General features: G+C 44.9%; 1 protein-coding gene across 1 annotated transcript in view; it reads left to right on the top strand.

The window, feature by feature from the left end:
- ZNF831 (zinc finger protein 831) overlaps positions 1-24,658 on the top strand; it is an 81,103-nt gene that overhangs the window by 32,904 nt on the left and 23,541 nt on the right. The window contains exon 4 of the mRNA XM_061209661.1: positions 24,295-24,309. Coding sequence (XP_061065644.1) covers positions 24,295-24,309 — 15 coding nt within the window. The remainder of the gene's footprint in view (positions 1-24,294; positions 24,310-24,658) is intronic.

The following is a 24,658-nucleotide window of genomic DNA, read 5'->3' as shown; positions in this document are numbered from 1 at the left end:
CAAATCTCCCTCTGTCTTTCTCTTATAAGGACACTTGCCGTTGAATTTAGGGCTCGCCCTAAATCCAGGATGATCTTATTTTGAGATTCTTCATTTCATGTGCAAATACCTTTTTCCAAGTAAGGTCACACTCACAGGTTCTGTGGCTTAGGACTTGGAGGGGGAGGCATGATTCAACCACTAACCACTTCAACAACTTTCTCCCTATCTGGGAACCGACAGAAGGGACCTTAAAATGTGTTTCTAAGTGAAAAAGGCAGCAGCACCCATGAACACTCAATTTACAATAATGCCCATCATCTGTGCTCTTAGGGTGTGCAAACAGTTTGGGCAGGAAAGTTCTATTATAAGCCTAAATCAGTATGTATTCATTAAAACGGGATCACCCAGCCCACCACCCAGCAGGATGTGTTCACACTTGTGGGGAGTCTTGTCCAAGTGACCACAGACAGCTTCGATCGTGAGACGGGTGTGTTGGGTCAGGGGCCCTATTCGCTTCTCTTTGGGAAGAAGGCCTGTGGCCGGCTGGATAGGGAGCGGGTAGGGCCTCTGAGTGTGGCTGTGTGGATGGTGCCCATAGGGGCTGAAATCCAGCCACCACTGGTTGGTCCAGCCAGTTGCTCTGACTGGGGGACTGTCAGCCCAAAGCAAGGAGCTCCTTCCTCCTTCTCCCAAGGGGGTGGGGGACAGCTTTCCACACATCCTCCAGTGGAAGTGGTTGCCTCTTCCTAATTTACATGTGTGCCCGTGTGCTCATGGTGCCCCTGGGGGCCCCAGTGCCAGCAGAGAGGCCAGCTGGAAAGCCTCTGATCTTTCATGGTCCTCTCCACACCGTCTTTCCTTTACAAGCTTCTCTCGGCCTTAGGGAATGGCCCTGCTCCCTCCGCGTTGGGAGAATCCCACTCCTGTACACTTCTGATCTCAACATCAGCCTTTCCTACCAAAATCCTAAGAGCAAACTGCGGGCTCCAGTGAATGGGGGATAAAACCAGCCCCAAACAGAAAAAAAATCAGAAACGAAATCTAAATGTGGAGCTAAGATTGAGAGGCCAAATGTACTGCAAATCCCCCTGGGAACCTAGCGCCCCTCCCCCCATGTAGGTAATAATGTTGCAGCAACAGCCCAGGGTGGTGACAAATGTCTGCACTTTCATGTTTGTTATTGGAACAGCCAGTTGAGTCAGAGGTCTGGGTCACTGGTGCCCATTTTCAAAGGGCTCCCTCCCGCCACAATGTCCTCTCAGGGCAGGTGTGAGCCTGTGGGGTGTGGTCTAAGCATTGGCCCGGGGAATATTAATCACCGCCTCACCCCCATTCCTTATTGAAGTGTCAGAGAGGGAACAGGGATGGCGGGTTGGGTAAACCAGCAAGCCCGGGGTGGACGGGCTGTTATGGACACCACCGGGTTGGGGGTAGGTGGTAGACTGCATGAAAATAAATACCACCTGGAAATCAAAGGAGCTTGGGAAGTTTATTGCCACCATCTCCCAAAGCCAACGTTTCACAGCAGAGTGACAGGCACTCAGAGTGTTGGGTGTTTGAAGACAGAGTGCTGTAACTTCAAAGGAACCTAAAGATGGGCCTTGGTCGCCCACCATTTACAAACAAATTTCTTGTCTCCTTTGACCTGGCAGGTCCTGGTTGGAGAGATCAGAGCTGGCTGCTCAGTGAGGGAGCTGACCTCACCGTGTGTGTGTGTGTGTGTGTGTGTGTGTGTGTGTGCACATGAGTATACTTGTGAGTGCATGCAAACGTGTATATTTTTGTGGGGGGAAGACCTGGTTTCCACAGCAGGACAATGATAGGGTGATTTGTTTCAGGTGACCCGAGGGGTTGTAACTTGGGGGAACTTGATGAAACCCAAGAAAGAAATTGAGAATAACCTTTGCAGGGCAATTTCCCAATTCGAAGGTAGGGAAAACCTTTGGTCCTGATCCTTGAAGGCCATTTAGAATCAGCAAAACATTTTCAAATAAGTAGACAGGAATACTTGTGTCCAGGGACTGAAATAAGATATTGTAACGGATTCTTTCTCCTCTTTATTTTTGGAGAAACTTCCTGTCAATAATTTACGAAGATGAGAGAGAGGATTTTTAAAAAAATATCTTTTAAAAGGATGCTGAATTTCCCTCTCCTTTCAACTAGTCCAATAGCTTGGTACTAATCATTCGAATTAACAGATGGCTTGGTAGTGAAGTCATCTGCACGCAGAAGGCCAGAGGAGTTATGGAGGATGGAGACCTAATTTATAAGATTTTATGGTGATTGGGATCTTTGAGACTCTCCTTAGAACTGAACTTTTTCATTTTTTTTATTTTTATTTTTTTGACTTTCCAACACCACCGAATTTAATTTTTTTCTTTTTTAAAAATTTTATTTTATACTGGACTATAGCTGATTTACAATGTTGTGTGAGTATCAGGTGTACAGCAAAGTGATTCAGTTTTACATATATATATATCTATTCTTTTTCAAATTCTTTTCCCATTTAGGTTATTACAGAATATTGAGCAGAGTTCCCTGTGCTGTACAGTAGGTCCCTGTTGATTACCTGTTTTAAATATAGTAGTGTGTGTATGTCAGTACCAAACTCCCAATTTATCCCTCCCCACCCACCTTTCCCATTTGGTAACCATAAGTTTGTTTTCTATGTCTGTGAGTCTGTTTCTGTTTTGTAAATAAGTTCATTGTATTTTTTTAGGTTCCGCATATAAGCGATATCATATGATACTTGCCTTTCTTTGTCTGACCTACTTCACTTAGTATGATAATCTCCAGGTCCATCCATGTTGCTGCAAATGGCATTATTTTATTCTTTTGTTTGTTTGTTTGTTATGAATGTCCCATGCCTTTTATTTATTTTATTAAAAAAAATTTTTTATTGAAGTGTGCTTGAATTACAATGTTGTGTTAATTACTGCTGTACAGCAAAGTGACTCAGTTATACATATATATATTCTTTATATATATACATATATTCTTTTTCATATTCTTTTCCATTATGGCTTATCCCAGGATATTGAATATAGTTCCCTGTGCTATACAGTAGGACCTTGTTGTTTATCCATCCTATATATAATAGTTTGCATCTGCTAATCCCAAACTCTTTTTTTTTTTTAAAGTCCCCTGGAAACCCCAATGTGATCCCCCTTTACTAAGGGTGGACAGCGCATGGGCAACCTAAGCGGCATGTCAAACACTCACAGGTTTTTTTTTTTTTAATTCTATTTATTTATTTATTTTTGGCTGTGTTGGGTCTTCGTTTCTGTGCGAGGGCTTTCTCTAGTTGCGGCGAGCGGGGGCCACTCTTCATCGCGGTGCGCGGGCCTCTCACTATCGCGGCCTCTCTTGTTGCGGAGCACAGGCTCCAGACGCGCAGGCTCAGTAGTTGTGGCTCACGGGCCTAGTTGCTCCGCGGCATGTGGGATCTTCCCAGACCAGGGCTCGAACCCGTGTCCCCTGCCTTGGCAGGCAGATTCTCAACCACTGCGCCACCAGGGAAGCCCTAATCCCAAACTCTTAATCCATCCCTCCTCTACCCACTCTCCCCCTTGGCAACCACAAGTCTGTTCTCTATGTGTGTGAGTCTGTTTCTGTTTTGTAGATAAGTTCATTTGTGTCATATTTTAGATTCCACATATAAGTGATATCATATGGTATTTGTCTTTCTCTTTTTGACTTACTTCACTTAGTATGATAATGTCTAGGTCTCATGTTGCTGCAAATGACATTATTTCATTATTTTTTTTATGGCTGAGTAAAAAAATAGTATTCCATTGTATATATACACCACATCTTCTTTATCCATTCATCTGTCAATGGATATTTAGGTTGCTTCCATGTCTCGGCTATTGTAAATAGTGCAGCAGTGAACACTGGGGTGTATGTATCCTTTCGAACCATGGTTTTCTCCGGATGTATGCCCAGGAGTAGGATTGCAGGATCAAATGGTAGCTCTATTTTTAGTTTTTTAAGGAACCTCCATACTGTTCTCCGTAGTGGCTGTACCAGTTTACATTCCCACCAACAGTGTAGGAGGGTTCCCTTTTCTCCACACCCTCTCCAGCATTTATTAATTGTAGACTTTTTGCTGATGGCCATTCTGACTAGTGTGAGGTGATATCTCATTGTAGTTTTGATCTGTATTTCTCTAATGATTAGTGATGTTGAGTGAACTTTTTTAAAACCTAAATTCAGTGGTCCATCCCATCCAAGTTCCCAGCAAAGGTGTAGAGGGATCTGGAAGTTTCTTTGGAGACATCAAGCATCGTTGACTTACCAGACGTCCCAGGCTGAATGTGACTAAGAACTGCAGGGTTGTTCCTATTTCAAAGAACATCCTTCCTCACCCAGGGTCACTTCCAGATCAGGGCTGAGGTGTGGAGTTAGGTGGATTTAATCTCAGACACTTGAGCTGCCTCACTGAAGGGATTGGTAAAAAATGGTTCTTAGATATCGAGTGGTTGAATATCCCCAGGAGAGCAAACCTCCCCTTGAGGACAGTCCTCATAATCCAGACATTCTTCACGGGATTCACCTCCCAGTCGGAGGTCGGCTGGGGAGGCAGTGACTGTCACAGGATGAGAACAGTCCCTACTAAACTGACTGCTGATACATTTAGACCCCATTCAAACACTTCTCTTTGTCTCTCTCCATCTCTCCTTACCATTACTTTCCATCCCTGCCCTTCAGATTGACTTTCACAATGTCATGTAAACTGATTGCCAAGTGAAACCCCAAATCATGCTCAAGACATCGAATTTAATGAGATTGATGGGAGTGACCATTGGGTTGATTCATTCCCATTGGCAGAATCAGGTAACAAATGAATAAGAGAAAACTGGTGAGGCTAATTCCAGAGAGTGACGGGAACATCAAAGACTTAAGAGAAGCCCTTAGAGAAATTGAGGAAAGTCTAGAATATTTTTTGGATGGGAAAAAGTCTTTCTGGATGACCTTGCTCTGAAAGTAAATGTAAAAGTGAAGAATAGCCCATTGTTCTACCCTATAGTTTGGTGTAAAAATGTACTCTGCCCCCATCAACATTCGATTAACCTTTGTTGATGTTAACAATTAGCTCATAGCTTGTCATTATAACCCACAAACTGGAAGTTTGTTTTACTTTCATTTTTGTGGGTTCATCTGCTTATTTTCACAACATTAGGTTTCATGGTTTTTCAAGATAAATTCTCCAAGTCCTTAATTTTCCACTGTTTACTGTAAAATTTTGGTCCCCATTGTGAATGAATTCATTTTTCGTGGTCTTTCCTCCGTGGCAATGATCTCAGCTAATAAGGACCCTGTTTGCCCAGCTGATAAGTCATCTTCTCCTTTGCGCAAGGTGACTAGCAGATCCGTAGTGTTTGTTGAATGACCAACTGAACAGCAGAAGTGAGTCTCCTTATTTTAAGCTTCCTTTAAGCTCACCTTCAGTTGAAAGGACATTCAAAACCAGCCCCCAAATCTTTAAGAATGAAGGAAGGGGCATGCAGTCTGGAGGTTTTGTTCCTGATGGTGTTTTGGGGCTGTGTCAACAATGGAAGAATCCAGTGGGTGTCGAGTTTGGATGGCGGTGGGCTAAGCAGCATAAAAGCAAACTTCATCGTTCTTTTCCTCATAAAAGAAACTTCCTTATCTAAAAAAAGTTCCAGCTCCCCCTACCCCCTTGCTAGATTCAAATTTGTGGAATTGCCATCTTCACCCGTAAGGATCATCTAATGCCACCTCCGCTTTACAGGTGAGAGCTCTGGCGAGACAAAGATGGGGGCTTTGAGCTGGCAGGTGTTCGCTCTGATGTCTTTTAACCTGGGGTCCTCTCTTATACCACAGGGGGACCAAATCTTGTGTGGGGGATGTGTTTCCAAAGCCAGCAGTAGTCAAAATTATCTTTGAAAATTCTACAAATCCATCATTAGAGTATGAACGGTGTCTACCACTCTGAGCAGAAATTCTCAGGCGTAACATGTTTGAGGACCATTGAGGGAAAGGAAGGAAAGAAAAAAGGCAGTCCGTCCATCCGGGCTGCTTTGACAACAAACAGCAATTTCTGGTGAGGAATTCTCAGAGGTCCCCGCTTGGCCGTGTGGTGTATGCCATTTGGTTTCAGCATGAAGTGTCTGAAACTGTGATGACGTCTTACTGGACTGGCTTGTTGCCGGGGGATTAACTGAGATGTTGGATCTGTGTAGGAGGTAGTGAGTTTCAGAAGTCAGGGTTTAAGTTAAATGTGTGATGGGACCCTGCTGGGGCGGTTTCTCATCTTACCTGAGCACCTGTCTTCCTGGTGCCAGTTTAAGAATTGGGGGGCCGTTCTCCACTCGGCAATTACGTCGTGTAATTGACGGTCAGAGAAAGACCATCTTTTGTAGCTTAAGGGGAAGTTCACCACTAAGCTTGTTATGAAAACGATCTCTCCGCTGTTTACTTACCAAGTTAGGGTCTTAGGGACTTAGGAAGGGCAGCTTTGCAAGTGCGTGTTGTGTGCGCGCGTGCGCATTGGTGTTCTCGCATTTGAGTGTTATTTTTCCATTAGGAAAAGCAATTGAAAAACCCACACGTCCATACAAAGTGGGTGACACCACCTGAGCGAAAGCCACTACTGATTCTCTTTTGTTGTGGTTATACAATTCCTGATGCATCTCTCCTGATGGGGTCACCGCTCTGAAATGGAATACTTTTCTTTTCAGAACGTGGGGCACGGTGGGGATAGCGCAACATCATTCAACTCTGTTTGCATTTCAAGTGGGACATTCTAATCTCTGGGAGCTTAAAACCCATCAGCAGCCAGCCCTATTACCCCTTTCCTAATATCACAGTTATTGACCCTGGGCTGCAAAAAAAGAATCTCATAATTAGGTTTGCCCTGTTTCTGTGTTTATGTGCACATTTCTTTCTCTCCAGCCGATGACATATCAACTTTTATTTTTTTTATTATTGAAATCCTTTGTGTTAAAAGGACCTGCTCCATTAACTGAGACCTGTTCTATTTACTCCGATGCTGGGATACATTAAAACATTCCGTGATATAAAGAGCACTCATATATTTCCTTAGAAACGCATTTTGTGGAACTGAATGGAGAACGCTGATGTAGTTGAGGTTAATTATTCGGGCTTTTGCCGGGCACATTGGAAGCCGTGCTGCTTCTGCCGGTACACGGACTAAAATTGGAACACTGAAGAGGAGCCCAGCGTGGCCCTGTGCCCAGATGACACATCTGAAGTCATATTGATTGAGGGAGATGCTTTATTGAACGATAAGAACTCCACCGAGTTTCTGGGTTTGCAATTTCCTGCAGCTGGCGTGGCTTCTGGCAGTAAACACCGTGTGATTCGGGGCTACATTTAAAAGTGAGATTTTAGAAAATCTCCCAATAACTAAACTCAGAGGGCACTTTCAGCTTAGGAGCTGCACCCACATCTAATCCCCCCAACAGACTTGCGATGAGTGACTCATTCTCATTTTGCAGAGGGAGAAACTGAGACTCAGAGAGGCATCCAATGGCTTGCCCAGGGCCACCCAGATGATGAATCTGGGGGTCCATGGTGTTTCCTACAGTCAGAAATGTCACATCTGCATGTCACCTGTGCAATTAGTCGCTTATGTGATCCATTTAAGCTCACTGACAAAAACCATAAATACATTTATTTTCAAAAGAAACTGTTTATTGACACCAAAAATGGAAAGCCAATATCACATGCCATTAAGAGAACTTTACAGAAAGAAAATGCTATGAACAATATTTTCTTGGTAAATAAATTCTAGCTAGACTATTGTGGGCAGAAGACCAAGAGCCCTAGGTACACTCCCTTTGCTTAAAAAGAGATTTGGAAGCGTTAGGGAGGTGTTAGAGATATATTAGCACCCAGCTGAGACGTTCTTCTTTCCCTAATCAGAGGGATGTAGGGAGAATAGCTTTCTCACTGGGTGATTCCATTTTATTTAACACTAAGCTTGTGACTCTCCGCCCACTGGGGGTCTGAGCCCCTCCCTGGGACTTTCTTGTGCTGTCATATCCGCTTTTCTCTGTCAGTTAGATCCCCCTGGCTTCTACTGTCTTATCTGGGATTTCCTCAACTCTTGTAAGGCCTTCACCTGTATCAATTTAAACTCTACATTCAACAGAGTTGGCTGTAGAGGCCATGGACCAACATTCTGCAAAGACCCTGCTTGAAGACCGAACCTTTTCTGCCTCATGGGGGTGAGAGCTTAGGGGTGTCAGAGGTCTCCTAGGCAGGTTCAAACTCTGCATTTGTAAGAGTCTGAGATGCTGACCCAGAGCCTTCTGTGGCTGAAGGAGGGATGGTGGGAAATGCCCAGGGTGCAGAGAGAGGAGGCGGGAGGGACCAGGCACATCTGAGACCTTGGTGTGGGCTCATCCTTCTCCTGAGAACAGTGGGGAGCCATTGATGGATTTGGATGCAGGAGAGGAGGGCAGAGGGAAGACCATCCAATGTAGGTGCAGGGTGGAGAGAAGCTTGGGGTAGGTAGAGTGGATACCTAGGAGACTGATGAGAAAGTTCCTGAAACAGGTTGGGCAGGTTTGCATTGAAAAAGAACTTGGAAAAAAGGGATGCTCCACCTAGAGGAATAGAAAAGTTAATTATTAGTTTTTAGTTATGCGTGTAATCATGAATCATGCTTCTTTTAACACATTAAAATATGGTAATAAGGCTCATGTTCACTTTGACCACCACCCCCATTCCCAACGCCCCTCTCAGATAAAACTACAGTTTGGAATTAAGAGGGCATCTGCCAGATCGTTATTTCCGTGCACGTGTGCGTATGTGTGTGTATGTCTGTGTTTAACATGAGTGGTACCACACTGCCCATCTCATTGTGCAACTTGCTTTTGGTTAACTCAACAACATTTTGTGGTCTTCCCACACTGTTAGTACATACAGACCTATCTCAACAGTGTAGGTAGGGACAGAGTCTCTCGGGGTGGGGCTACTGTAATTTTAGGTAGTCATTCTCCCAATAATGGACAGTTCATCATTGCCAGTACTTCACTATGGCATCGTGCTCTTTGGACCACTGTCCATGACTCCCTGACCCAATCAGGGGGTTTCTCTAGGGAAGACCCAAGAGGAAGAATCACTGGGTCTTTCTTATATTGCACATTTAAAAAAATTTTATTTTATATCGGAGTATAGTTGATTTACAATGTTGTGTTAGTTTCTGGTGTACAGCAAAGTGATTCAGTTATACATGTACATACATCTATTCTTTTTCAGATTCTTTTCCCATATAGGTTATTACAGAGTATCGAGTAGAGTTCCCTGTGCTATACAGTAGGTCCTTGTTGATGATCTATTTTATATATAGTAGTATGTATATGTTAATCCCAAACTCCTAATTTATCCCTCCCCCACCCTCTTTCCCCTCTGGTAACCATAAGTTTGTTTTCTATGTCTGTGAGTCTGTTTCTGTTTTGTAAATAAGTTCATCTGTATCATTTTTTTTAGATTCCACATATAAATGATGTCATATGATATTTGTCTTAATCTTACTTCACTTAATATGATAATCTCTAGGTCCATCCATGTTGCTGCCAATGGCATTATTTCATTCTTTTTTTAGGGCTGAGTAATATTCCATTGTAATATACACCACATCTTCTTTATCCATTCATCTGTCAAAGGACATTTAGGTTGCTTCCATGTCTTGGCTATTGTAAATAGTGCTGCAGTGAACATTGGGGTGCATGTATCTCTTCAAATTAGAGTTTTCTCCAGATATATGCCCAGGAATGGGATTGCAGGATCATATGGCAGCTCTCTATTTCTAGTTTTATGAGGAACCTACATAGTGTTTTCCATAGTGACTACACCAATTTACATTCCCACCAACAGTGTAGGAGGGTTCCCTTTTCTCCACACGCTCTCCAGCATTTATTACTTGTAGACTTTTTGATGATGGCCATTGTGACCGGTGTGAGGTGATATCACATTGTAGTTTTGTTACATTGCACATTTTTAATAGATATTTCCAAGTTGCTTTCTATTTCACATTCCCATAAATAGCATGTCAGAGTACTTCTTTCATTGATCTTATCAAACTTAAAAAAATCTGCAAGGTGGGTAAAAGATGCTACCTCGAATGCCCATGGCCAGGAGGGCCTTTCCACCCGTGCCTTGCATCCCACTGGGGGGTCCATTGCCCAGACAGACCATGAGGAAGGCTGGCATTATCCAGTGGAAAAAAACATGGAGGGATGAGTAGACTATTTTGTTTTTAAATCACAGAGAAGTGAGTTTCTCTTGACCAAACTTTAAGTCCACTGGGTACAATTTGATGTTCTCTCCAAATATTAATAGATTTGTTCCTCGGCCGAGGCACGAAGTCTTGGTCTGCTCCGAGAGAGGTCCGTCACTGCAAAGGACACAAGGCCACACAGGACTTCCTCTGTGCCGAGCCAATTCATTAGACCCGGTGAGCAATTTGCAGAAGAGATTAATTGATTTGCAGGCTGCCCAGCCCTGAGTGTTACTCAGCTACCTCCCAGAAAGCTCAGGCCGCCCGGGAGCTCGACAGAGCAAACAGTAATATGTGAGACTTTAGTCAAAGGCTGAGCGTTGTCTTCATTCCTCATTATAAACAGAAGCCAGAGCAATGAAGTTCTCAGCCCCTTCTGGTTTAGTGTGGGATTTGGGGCCACAGTCCAGGCTCCCGGAATAAAATGAGAAGGCTTGTGGAGCCGTGGCTGCCAATATGATAGCAATGTTTCTCTTCGCAAGCTGTGATTATCCCCAAACAGACACCTTGCTTATCTTGCTCTGAAAAGTTGCTATACCAGAGGTGGAAATTTCAACTCTGCATGCCTGTATCAGAAAGGACTCTTTGGGGTGTGGGGAAAAGAGACTCAATTTAAATTGACCTAGACAGAAACATTCATCATCTCATGGAACAGAGAAGGGGGCTTCAGGCATGGCTGGATCCAGAGGTACCAATGATGTCACCGGCCTCAGTTTCTCTGCATCTCTTGGCTGCTCTTCTAGGTCAGCATCACTGGCTCCTCTAGTACCTGCCCTGCCCGAACATGCTTGACTCCTTTCCGTAACCCAAGTCCCCAAACTGAGTCCGGATGGCCTGGTTGGGGGTAGGTGTCTCTCCTGAACCAGTCACTGGGGATTTGAGTGGCCAGGTCTGGGTCATGCCCCTGTCCTTGTATGGAGGGACGGGTTGGGGCCACCTCCGCTACAGCCCTTAAGAGTAGAGGAGAGACAGTTTCCCAAAAGAGTCGGGGCCCAGATGTCCAAACCGCCTCTTACTCATGGTTTAATGGAATTCAGCATCTGTGTGTGAGCAGTCATGCCCCTTGAGAGGGGAGAAGCACAAGATGCCATGAGTCCTCTCCTCAAGAAGCTTGGGGACCAGTTGGTGGACCGAGACACCTTTGTGAAATAGATGAGAGTTCCTATGCAATTAGCGGGGCCCTCTCTGTGCCAGGCGGTGTGTGGGAGCAGGAAGAGAGGCAGACAAGAACACGACACTAACCTGTCCTTAGGGAGAGCCCAGTCTGGCAGAGGGAGCCGGCACAGACTGGTAAACAAGTCATTACACATGCAATGCGGTAAGCTTGCTGATATGATTAAGCTTCCAAATGAGGGATCCTGACAAGACCGGCTGGAGCGGGGAAGGGAGAGTGGGCTAGCATAAACAGGAACAAAACAGGAGGGGGCCGTGCTTCCGACGCCCATCCCCAAGGCCCCTCCATCGGGGCACCCACTGCAGGAGGAGTGCGGCCCCCTACGGAGACCCGCAGCCTGTCACTCTTTATCATTCCTTTTCTCCTCCTTGGATCATAAAGGATTTTTGCCATCCACACTAAACTGCTGGAAGTGGAGGTGCACAGCACTTAACTACTATTTACTTATTTACCTAAAATGCTAAGTGTTTCCCTTGGCAATCGCTAACAGATTCCTAAAGAAACGGGGCGACACGATCTGAATTCTGATTTCTGCGCCACCAGAAGGTGGGAGGGCAAAAGTGGCCAGTGCACTCATGGCCGGTTCCACTGGGGAGGTGGGAGGCCAGGGCCGTAGAGTCATTTAAAGAGGTTGAAATCTGGATATTGGAAAGATAAATGTGTATTATGTTAAAAAATTTTAAAAACAAAAGAGGCACATACCTTCAATCCCAAACCTGAAATGGAGACTGCTCTGCTTTGGAAGGACTTTCTGGAAACTGTCCTCACCTTTGAGTTGGGAGAGCCCCTTCTCAGCAGAACCCACAAAAGGAGTCTTGTTCTAGAATTTTCTATGTCGAAGGCTGGTAGACAAATGGAATCAGAGGATGAGGCAAGATGAGAAGTGATGATTTCAACAGACCTACAGATGGGGGACAAAATCAGGAAGGGTTCCGGGCTCACCTTGTTGGGTCTTTCCACCTCCACTTGTGACCTGATCTTCAGGAGGGGCAAGGCTGCTTTGGTTTTGGAGACAGGTGGCCTTTAGGGTTAATTCTAACTAAGGGATTAGTGGCAAGGTGAGGCAGAATGGTGTCACCAATAGTGAGCCTAGAGGGGAAATACTGTTATATAGACCAACTACGCAACTACGCGGAGAAGGTCGTTCTCAATTCCCTGTTAAGCCTCTTGCTTACATCACAAAGGAAGTCTTGTTTTGATGCTAATATGTCTTTAACACCTGCCTAACTAAAAGTCTTTACTAATCTCCCTTTGAACAGACAAAGGTTGGGTTTCAACCTCTAGCTAGAATTTGAGAACACAGTTCTGTTTTTATTGTTTGTATTTTGACAGGGACCTTCTCAGGCCAGATACTTCATCTCACCCAGCTTCCTCCTACAGTAGACCTTGAAAAGCCAAATACTTCTTCCCTCTCCCTCTCTCTCAGCCTCCCTTAGGCCAAGAGTAGTGCAGGGGAAGAAACTTTGTTTTTGGAGTCAGAAGAATTCATTTGAGTCCTGACTTCTCCTCTTACCACTTCCTCGGCCAAGGTCATCCCTTCTCTTTCCCTCAGATCCTCATCTGTAAAATGGGGCCATTTCTGAGTCCACAGGTGTCAGAGACATTCACCTATGCTGACTCACTAACCTGGCCCTTGAGAAGCCTATGAGGGCAGTCTAGAAATATCCCACTCATCTGTCCAGAGGACTGTTGAGACACCCAAGCTACATGAATGAGATGGTGAGTTGGAAAGATGCTGTGTCACCTATAAAGGACTTTGTAGGTGTGCTGGTTATCCTGGCTGACAGTGGGGGACCATGGGCTGTATTTCCACCCAGGTCTGGGAAAGACATCTGCAAGTCAAAGCGATGAATCAAGGAACAGTGAATTTCAGATAGGGAGCTATGTGGTATTGAGCCGATACTTGGGGGCACATGAATTTATGCACTTGGATACAGATGGTGCTCTCCCTGCCGGGGTGAGACTGGCCCCAAAGGTAGAGGAGACAGAGGGATTTGAATAATCCTCTGCTCCCGCCCCATCCCATCTCACACCTCCCTGGCAACGACGAGCTCTTCTTAGGGACGCTGTCTTCCTCTGAATAAATGCATTCACGGTGGCCTTCACCCCAGCGTTGGATGCTGGCAGGGAGCACTGAGGAATCTGGTCCAACAAGCATTGCTTCCTGCTTGAGCATTTGGAGAGTTTCCTCCAAATGTTTTTCTTCATCTAGTTTTCAATATGGCCCCATGGGGTCAGGAGGGGCATGTCGTGGCCATTCTCCATCCTAATTAGAAGTCTTGCCCAAGTTCAGACATGAAGGAAAAGAATGAAAGTTCCATTCCAAGGTTTTTCCTTTGCTAAAACTCTTTAAATTTTGGCTTGTTTACTTCTCTAACTTCCAGAGACCAGAAAAAGTAATTTTCGTGCCCCCCTCCACACAGACATTAGTGATCATTTTCAGTCATTTTCAGCTCTCCCTTTTTGCTACGAGGCACCTGGCATGCCGGGAATGGACATAAAGCCATTTTTCTAAGTACTCGCGTTTGAAATTATTAAGTGTTCATTAAGCACCCCCGGGTGCAAAGCACTCTCGGAGTTGTTTGTTTCTCAATTTTCTATAATTTCCTGATTCTTTCCCTTCGCTAAAGGCAGATTGAAAAATGAACTCAGTGCATTTGAGTCTCTGAATCATAGTTAATGTGCGACGCCCCCTCCCTTAACCGCGCTGTTTCTCTTCTGCCCCCTCTTGTCTCTTTTCTTATCAATCCGATAAAGTTCTTATTCTTTTTAACCCCTACTCAGGTGCTGGAACTTTTTGGCTTTGTTCCTGACTACCTGCCAGGAAGAAATGAGTGCAAAAGCCGTGACCAGCACTCACCCGGGACTGCGGGTGGGAGCGATGGAAAAATCGAGAAGGCGGCAAAGGCAGCCTTTGATGGGCAGCGGGGCCGCGGGCAGCTCTGCGGCATCGGAGCCGGTGCAGGATGAGCTCGGGCTCAGCTCCCGGGGGGGGGGCCCTGCCCCCCCACTGATTGGCATCAGGGACCCTAGAGAACCCCAATCTCTGAGTGGACCCTTCTGGAAAAACACAGAAGCCCGAAGACCCCCTCCTGTGCGCCCTCACACCCCGTGATGCTGAGTCTTGCATGAGCAGAGAGGCTGTTTTTCTCTTTCTTTCTCTTTTTTTTTTTTTTTGACAACAACCTCATATAACCTCAAAAGTTGCCCATGAATTTACCAAAACTTTTTTAATGAAACTATTCTAACCTCTGGTGGGGGTTAAAAAAGAAGCCCTGGGAATTTATTACCCAGGAAAAAAAAAAAAAAAAAAAAAAAGCACGACTTTTTATTTGATGGGAAATCGTCTTCCAAGCTTCAAGGGCGCCCCCTAGCGCCGGCCTGCGAGGAGCAGGCAGCGCGGCTCCCTCCCGCCCGCGAGCCCGGCTGAAACCCCAGCTTTGGGGTCCCTCTCTGCGGGGGGGGGGGGGCCTGATCTCGCCCAGTTGTGCGTCCGGCCTGGACCGGACCTCGATTCAAGTGCAGGGGAAGCTGTGCTCTCGGGGAGACCTGCTCTGAATACCAGGGGACCCCTTGGCACGAATTTATTTTCTGTTCTTTGGAATTCAGGTGACTACAGCCCAAGGATGCGAGAGGACAGTTTTGATCCAAGAGCCCCAGTGCTGTTTGAAAGAGGTTGGACCCCCGCTGAAGAAGTGACTCTTGCCACTGTCTCAGCACACAGGCGACCCTGGCTTTTTTTCGGTCGTTTCATTGCTCTCATGTAAATGCCACCCAGATGTGCAAGAATAAAAAACTAAGAGAAGAGGCAGAAGCCCTAGCCGAGAAAGGAGGGAGGGAGAGAGGAAGAAAAGAGAAGGATGATAAGATGGGGGTAAAATAAAGGACTCAACGGGGCGGGAGTGTGGGCTGCCGGACCTTTTCGGGGCTCCCTGTCCCAAGGGATGTGATGCAGGATCCAGGATTCTGCTGCAAACGCAGGCTCCCGGCTCTTTGCACACCAAACAGGACTTTTCGATCTTTCCGTGCCGAGTATGTGAGATGTTTCTTTCCTCCCCAACTTGGAAACACACCGGTTCTCCTTCAGAACTGGCCATGTTTTTAAGACGCACACGTTAAAAATATTAAAAAGCAAATGTTCTAAACTAGGGATGCGGGAAAGGAGAGAGCCTGCGGCAGCCTGCCTAGCAGGGGCACCAGTGGGTCAGCATCAAGAGGGCGGGCTCGGAGGGGAGCTGCGGTCCTGCGTCCTCCCGAGGCGTCTCAGCTGCCCGGCACCTCAGTTTCCCCATCTGTGCCGTGGAGACGATAAATAACAGTATCCGTTTTGTTGGGCTGTTGACATATCACTTATATATATCATTTAAAATAGGGCTTAGCATCATATTTTACAGTGAGCATGCCAGCTCCTGATTATTAATCTATCTCTAGAGAGGAGCCAGAGACCCAGCCTTTTCCATTAAGTTAAATCTCCCAATTTGTACATGATGGGAATGAATTCACATTAAAAAACAAACACATACAAACACAGTGGTCTGAGCCCCAGTAGAGTCAGGTACTTTGAGACCTTTACTTGGCAGGCTGCCGGGAGGCATGGGAGGGGAGGGAGGAGGGAGGAGGGAGCTGGCTGCCACCCCTCCCTGTCACCTACCACCTGCACATCCGGGACACTTGAGCCAAATGCTGAAGCCAGTGGGGTCACAGTTCTTTTGGGGTGAATGGATTTTGGGGAAATGACCCCTTTTCCTCTCCCCCATCCCTCCCCTGAGAACGTGGGAGGGGACCCACTTTGAGTCCATGCCCACCAGGAAGCCATGATGGAAATGTGCTGGCATGTGGGCAACCACGGAGGAGTGGGGAGGGGAGACTTCCCCTCCTTGTCCCTGGAGACCCCGCTTGCCCCTCCTGGCAACTGTGTGCTTTTCACCAGCCCAGGTGCCTTTCAACCTTGGTGTTTCAAGGCACATCTTGGCTTCTGTCTTTGATTTGGTGACATCCTCTGCCAGGCTGGCTTCTCATGAGTTCCTGCACCAGGAGAGGAGAGCATGGGGGGGGCCTCGCCTCTGCCGTGTCCCCTCCTGATTGGCATGTCCTTCTGCCCTGATGCCTGAGCACGTGACTCACTGCCCATCTACTCTTACTGCTTTGATCGCTCTGGCTGCTCTTTTGCACATGGCCCAGCCCTGGGCGAGGTGGCTTCCTTCACTCGGCCCTCCGTGCACTCAGAGGCCACTTACTGAACATCTACTGTGCTGTGACATTGTTCCTTGAAGGGCAAATCAAGCCCATTTCACTGAGCTCCCATTGTCTCCAAAAATGTTGAGAGTTTAAAGCTTCTCCAAGTGTCATAGAGAAAACAACAACAGAAATTACATGGCACAGTGATTCCAAAAAGCATTAGAGAGTACCGAGAGCCAGAGGCACGAATTCCCATTTATCTTTGTTCAGATGGAGTAAATAGAATATGTTATTGATTTTTAAAAATCCACACATTAGTGGTTCAAAAGAAATTGGTTTTGTATGTTTTAGTATGAAAGCAATTATTTTCCTTTTAAAACTGCTTCCTGGGTCTGTACGGGTTTTTTTTGGTTTCGTTTTTTTTCTTCTTTCCCTTTTCATTCTGCAGAGCAAAATACTGCATGTTGCTAAGTGGAGGGGGAAGGCTCTTCATTTTTCACTTGTTAATCTCTATCTGCTTTACCTTTTAAATTCTATGTTCTGTTGTGTTTAATTCCAATTAATTTGGATTAATTTAAGTAACATTTCATTATCGATTCAATGCATACATATTGTTTTTTAAATTAAGAAATGGGGAACATTTTTAGTGACTTTTAAGTCATGCTGCATCAAAGCTAAGAAAATCCACTTAGCCTGGTTTAGTCTGGAAGTTTCCTTGAAGAGGAAGAGGTTCTTTTTGATTGTGTTTGCTTTTGTTTACCTTCCCTCATCTCTCCTTGGATTATCTGCAGCTCGTTTAGTAAGACCTGCATTGGTTCTGACAGCTTGAGGCTTTCAGTGCTTCTGAGGACAGAGGACATATTTCTTTGCTTCCAGTTTTGCCACTCAATAAATTTGAGGAGTCACGAAGCCGTCATCTGTGTAGTTAGATAAGGGAGAAGATGATTTCTCTATTATTTTGCTTAGAAGAATGGGAAACTAGATTAATCACTGTCCTTTGGAAGGGACTCTTAATAGAAGAGACTGGCTCCTTTCACCGGACTCATGGTGTGTGCCCACACTGGATGGTTTTCCAGGGGCTGGGAGCAGACAATCAGGGCTCAAATTTTAAGTCTGTCACTAGGTGACATTAGGTAAATCCTTAATCCCACATTCAACGTGGTTAGGAAGGGGCTGGGGATCCTCGGGTATCCATGGCACACACCCACCTCCTTCTCTGGGACAGAAGGAAAGTAAGCAACGTCTGTTAAGAGTCAGGAGAACAGTTTGTCATGGGTTATAATTCTTGGCAGCATGGGACCGAAATCCAACTCAGAAAGATTTAAGCACATGATTCCTCATGAAACAAAAAGCCCAGGGACTCAAACAGTATCACCAGAGTTAGGGTTAGAGGTTTATCCCTCTTCCTATCTGAGTTAGCCTTCTTCTGGGTGGCTTTCATTCCCAGGCACGTGGTGGTCCCCAGAGGCCCCAGCGTACATCCTACCCACTTAGCAATTGCGGTAGGGAGTGTTCTAATTGAAGTCCAGCATTGACTCTGACTTAGCGAGGTTTGGGTCGCATGCCTAGCCCTGAACCTTCTGTTTGTCCAGATGAGTGGAATATGCCCACTCCTGGAGATGGGAGGGGTGGTGATTGATTATAAACCAGCCACCTCATATTGAGAAGAGATGTTCCCAGAAGGTGGAGGAAAGGCTGCTGAAATCAGAGAACAACCCCCTCTTGCGTCCTAGGTAGAGGAGAACAAACAGCAGGGCAGCTGCACTCTGCGTGCCGTGCGCTACAAGGTGACAGTTGTCGTCAGTACCACTGGTGCCCTGCCCAGATCCCTTTTCAGGCCAGGCGCCCACCCATCTCCATGTCCTCACTGCTGCCCTCTCTTATCTGTACCCTTCTCCAAAGGATTGGCCCTTGGCTGATGGGAATTACTTTGCCCCCAACATACACACAGACCCTGGGGTTGGTCCACAGCCCCTGACTGATTGATGGAGGGATAGGACCACTCAGCCCTTTGGCCTCTGGGTGGGATGAGTTTTGTGATACAATTCACACTCCAGAGCTCCCTGTGGGCATCTCCAAAAATCCTTGTTATCTAACTTGTCTGGCTTCTCTCACTCATCTCAAGTTTCTCTCAGGTGGGCCCCCTCAATAAGACAGTTACACAAGAGCCCGAGATACCTGTTATTTATGAATCGAGAATCACAGCTATTCACCACTTACTCCCCAGTATAAGGCTGTCCCCTGTTTTCTCAACACAAAGATCCGAAGGAGTTTCTGGACCAACCTGAAATACAACATCAAGACGGAGATGAAGTAGGCAAACTTCTACTTACAGTATTTAATGTATTCAACTGGTTGCACATAGCCCTTTAAATCACACATTACATAAAATATCGGTGTAGCGACATCGTGTTTTCTACTCACATTTCACGAAGCCATTCTAGCTGCACTTGTAGCATGCATCTTTGAGATGGCTTTTGTCATCGCTAGAGCCCCTGGTTTGAGTCACCTAATAGAGATTTCCGAGCACAGCATCTTCACTTTCATCCCAGCTCTTTGAGATTTAGTACTTTTAGAATCCGAGTGCAAGGCCATCGTAGAAATTTATCCACGGCCATGAGCACCCATTTACATAATATAAGGACGGCCGCTTTCATTTCTCAGCTAGGTGCCTGTTCCCAATTTCCACCAAATAAACACATCCTGTTTCGCTTTTTAAAGCAGCCTACAAGGGACTTGTTTACGATAACACCCAAAGCTTATAATTGTGTCCCAAGCACCCAGGAAAAATGACTAAATATATATGCAAGGTCCCCCCTCCCATCACTTTTTGAAACCAATTTTTTCAGACGGTATCTATGTAGACCCAAACCAGCACTGACTGGCATTGTTTCAGGCTAATGTGTCTTCCTAAATAGTATTTTGTCATTTACAATGACGTCACGGAGAGAGCTCCCTGAAAAATCGGAGACTTTGTAGGGATTTGATTAATAAAGCAACTCCTTTTCTGAGGGATAAATTGAGGGGGGGGACCTCTCTTACACTTGGGCATATCATATCCTCTGAGTGATCATCAAAGGAACTGAAATGGGACCAGCTGGTCTTGCTTGACTCAGATGTGACATCTTGAAAGCAAAGTGAAATTTGGGAGGACATGGAGAAGGGATGCTTTCTTTGCTGTCTTAGTACAAACAGAGGTAGAAAAAGACCTAATATCTAAATGATGATCCAATCATATGGGGATATTTGGGAGTAGCTATGTTTCCCCATGCATTATTTTATTTTATTGTTTTCTGCTTTAGCATTACGCATTTATTTTTTTAATTTAAATTTTATTTTATACTAGAGTATAGTTGATTTACAATGTCATGTTAGTTTCAAGTGTACAGCTAAGTGATTCAGTTATACGCATACATATATCCATTCTTTTTCGGATTCGTTTCCCTATAAGTTATTACAGAGTACTGAGTAGAGCTCTCTGTGCTCTACAGTAGGTCCTTGTTGGTTACCTAGTTTATGTACAGTACTGTGTGTACGTTAATCCCAAACTCCTGACTTAGCCCCCGCACACCCAACGTTTCCCCTTTGGTAAGTTTGGTTTTGAAGCCCATGCATTATTTTAAAACGTCATTCATTTCAAATTCCTTTATTATAAACATCTTTATTCTCAAACTTCAGTTCTGTTCATTGCCGTATTATAATTTGTTTGCAATGTCTTGTATTATCTAATAAGATTCACAAGAGGAATAATCTTAGCAAATATCGATGGGTGGACACCATGGGCGAGTCACTCTTCTGAGCCCTTTCATCATCCCCTGTGAACTTCTTGACGGAAATACAAGTGCTAAAATTATACTCTCTCTTTTTTTTTTTTTTTTTGGCCGTGCCGTGCGGCATGCAGGATCTTAGTTCCCTGGCCAGGGATCAAACCCGTGCCCCCCCCCTGCAGTGGAAGCGTGGAGTCTTAACCACTGGACCGCCAGGGAATTCCCCTATACTCATTTTAAAGCCAGGAAATGAGGAGGTTACACGAGAAGCAAGTGCGGAAAATCTAGGCAATCTGCCTCCAGACCCAGGTTATGAAATGCTATGCTTCTCATTCCCAATCTCACTAATTATCAGTGGAAGCCCCAAATGAAGTACATTTACGTCTATGGTTTATAAACAAATATTCTGAAAGAATTTTAATCATCCCAAAATATACATATTAGTCATGATAAATATATACATATATCTTGTATCAAAGGTAATGATACATATATTTACTGTATAGCACTAGCTAACTTATGTCAAACATAGGTTGACCTGTGATATAAGTTAGCTACTGCCATGTAACAAAACACCCCCAAACTCAGTGGTTCATGAATCTTTATTCTTGCCCGTGAGTCTTTGGGTTAGCAGGGCATTCAGGTTTGGCAGTCTTGCTGGGTTTGGTCATGCGTCTGTGGGGTCAGTGGGGAAACGGCTGAGACTGGCTGGTCTAGGATGGTCTTCCACTCACATCCTGGACGTTGGTTGACTGTCAGCAGGGAGAGTGGGGTTGCATGAAGCATATGTCTTCCAACCTCCCAGGGTTTCAGAGAGAGGGCAGATTCTCACAGACCTCTTGAGACCTAGGTATGGAATTGGCATGACATCACCCTGATGCATTCTACTGGCCAAGGAGAGTCACAGACCAGCCCAGATTCAAGGGGGGGAAATTGACTCCACCTCCTGATGGGGGACATTAAAAATCACATTGCAAAGGGTGTGGATACAGGGAGTGGTGAAGAATGGAAGCTGTTTTTGTTTGTTTTTTTGTTCTTGTAATCAGTCAACCCTGCCTTCTATTTAGTGCATGTGGTTGCAATTTAGAACACATTTACCAGCCCTTAAAAAAAGGTGGTTCATCTTTTCACGTAATGGGTAGGCTAGGGATACGTGCTCTGGGCTAGTGCAGCTGGGCAGGGAGCCCAGCAGTGAAGGGTCCCTCCATTTTCCTGCCCTGCCCTCCCCACCCTGTGCCTTCATCCTGTGCACAGGATCATCACTGCAGCCCCTCCAGGCGTCACGATTGCATTTCAGGCAGGGAAAAGGCCTAAGATCCAAAGGGGGTGTGCCTTTAAAAAGCTGTCTGGAGTTGCCATGTGATCCTGAAATCCCACTCCTGGGCATATATCCCAAGAAAACTCTAATTTGAAAAGATACCTGCACCCCAGTGTTCATAGCAGCACTATTTACAATAGCCGAGACATGGAAGCAACCTAAGTGTCCATCAACAGATGAATGGATAAAGAAGATGTGGTACATACATGCAATGGAATATTACTCAGCCATAAAAAAGAACAAAATAGTGCCATTTGCAGCGACATGGATGGACCTAAAGATTATCATATTAAGTGAAGTAGGTCAGACTGAGAAAGACAAATACCATATGATATCACTTATATGTGGACTCTAAAAAAACGATACAAATGAACTTATTTACAAAACAGAAACAGATTCACAGACATAGAAAATAAACTTACGGTTACCAAAGGGGATTGTGGGGGGGTGGGTGGGTGGGAGAGATTAATCAGGAGGTTGGGATTAACAGATACACACTACTATATATAGAACAGATAAACAACAAGGACCTACTGTATAGCACAGGGAACTACACTCAATATCTTATAATAACCTGTAACAGAAAAGAAACTGAAAAAGAATATACATAGGTATAACTGAAAAAAAAAAGATTGCTAAATACCATCTGTATCTACTACATGATAATATAATATAATTTAATTTCCCCAAAGGCAGGTAAATATAGAAGGAACAACTTAACGGTTAAGAATATGCAAAAAAAAAAAAAAAAAGCTGTCTGGAGGGTTTCCAACAATCCCTACTTACATCTCATTGTCTAGCACTGGGTCACAAGGCCACGCCTGGCTGTAGGGAGTCCGGGAAAGAGTGTTCTAGAGGAGCACTAAACATCTTTGGGGTTCTATTGATGAGAAAGAAGGGGAGAGTCATAGGGGGTAGGTGACTCCCAATGTCAGCCTCAGCAAATGATACTAGCATTTCCATCTGAAGCAGTCTTAGAAAGTTTACTTAAAAAATAATGTTGAGCAACTAAGCCCGTGTGCCACAACTACTGAGCCTGTGCTCTAGAGCTCGCGAGCTACAACTACTGAGCCCATGCACCACAACTACTGAAACCCGTGCACCTAGAGCCCGTGCTCCACAAGAGAAGCCACTGCAATGAGAAGCCTGCACACTGCAACGAAGAGTAGCCCCCGCTCACCGCAAACTAGAGAAAGCCCGCACGCAGCAAGGAAGACCCAATGCAGCTAAAAATTAATTAATTAATTAAAAAAAAAATCTTATTTAAGTGAAAAAAGGGAGTTAAACATTTTTATGTAATTAATAGTCTCTCTGTAAAAGGCCAGATAGTAAATTTTTTACTTTGCCAACCATACAGTCTCTATTGCGATGACTCAACTCTGACGTTGTAGGAAGAAAACCGCCACTGACAATATGTAAATGAATGGGCATGGCTGTGTTCCAATAAAACTTTATTTATAAAAATAGGTGGAGGGCCAGGTTTGGTCTTCAGGCTGTAGTTTGCTGATCCCTGGTCCAGATAATTTGTAGATATGACAAAATGGTGAAGGCTTCAGCAGACAAGCCAAATTCATCAAGGTTGTATGGGGATAAGCAAAGTTTAGGTAATAGTCTAAAGTTTCTTAGACTCTTACTGCAAAATATTTCTCATCAGTGTGGTATTTAGTATGATAAAGCTTTGGCTTCTCTAGTGAAGACTGAAAATAACAGTGAATTTTAAAAGATACTTGTAAAATTTTATTTCTCTCACAAATAACAATTGGGTGTAAGTAGAACAATTTAGGATGGTGGTTCGATGGTGTGGTAGGAACCCAGTTTCCTCCTGTCTTGTTGCTCTGCTCTCCTCACCATAAGTTTCCTGCTTTTTGGTCTAGGGTGGCTGCTTCAGCTCCTGCCATCACATCTGCACTCCAGCTAATAGAAAGGAGAAAAGAGGAATGAGAGGGGACCAGCCCTCCCTTTAAGGGCATGCCTTGGAAATTGTGTATATCACACCCTCTCACATCTCTTTGGCCCAAACCTAGTTACCTGGTCATACTTGGCTGCAAGAAAAACTGGGAAATGTAGTTTTTAGCAGAGTGGCAACACACCCCATCCAGAAAGTGGGTTCTCATTACTAAGAAAAAGAATTAGAGAATAGGGAGGCAACTCCCGTGCTCTGCCACGAGGGCTAGAGATATAGACGGGGTGAAAGTCCAAACTTTAAATTCAGTTAATATTCATGCCAGTAATGCCGTTTTCCAGGTACTATGTACATGCTAAGATTTCCCCTCTGTGCCTTGATCATGAGTCTCTCTGGGCAGTAGTAACATCTTATTCCTTTTCCTACTCCCCATCACGAGTTAAAAAAAAATTACAGACAGAACTTTGAAATTCTAGTTAGAGAAAAACATGTTTTTGTTTATCTGCAGAAAGCAAGTGATACCACTTCAAGAATCTTGTTACTAAACACCCTTGTTCACGTCGACAAGCTCGGGGATGTGCATTTCTTCCTTAAGTTCTTTCACGTGCTTCTGCTTTTAACCCCTTTGGCATGCTCCCCCCGCCCCCCCCAATTGTCAAACAAGGAACCAGGTTGCCTCCTTTGTCCCCACCATTCCAGGTCCTGCACCCGATGGTGGCTGGTTTCATCTTGTCACTTCCGTTCAGTCCTTGCTGCTTTTCCTCCATCGCCCACTGAAGGAATCTCAAATTATATGGTGAGCTACGGTAATAACAGTAGTAAAAACACCTTGCTATTATTTACACAGAACAAGGTGTGAGACTGTCATAGCTGCCTGAGGGGGGTCCCATTATTCGTACATATGCTACTGTTTCTTCCCAGTACCCCTGACTGATCAGCCAGGGAGAACTCATGGTTATACCTATACATCCCCTAAAAGAAAATTAATTTCAGTGAAACGGAGAGGATGGAAGCTGAACGGAGCACGGAAACGTGAGCTGGCTTGTAAATTTTGAGGCTCTGC

The sequence above is a fragment of the Eubalaena glacialis genome, chromosome 13, assembly GCF_028564815.1.
Source record: "Eubalaena glacialis isolate mEubGla1 chromosome 13, mEubGla1.1.hap2.+ XY, whole genome shotgun sequence".
In the NCBI taxonomy this organism is placed as follows: domain Eukaryota; kingdom Metazoa; phylum Chordata; class Mammalia; order Artiodactyla; family Balaenidae; genus Eubalaena; species Eubalaena glacialis.
Note: the sequence above shows the minus strand (reverse complement) of the source record. Positions and strands in the feature narration are given on the sequence as shown.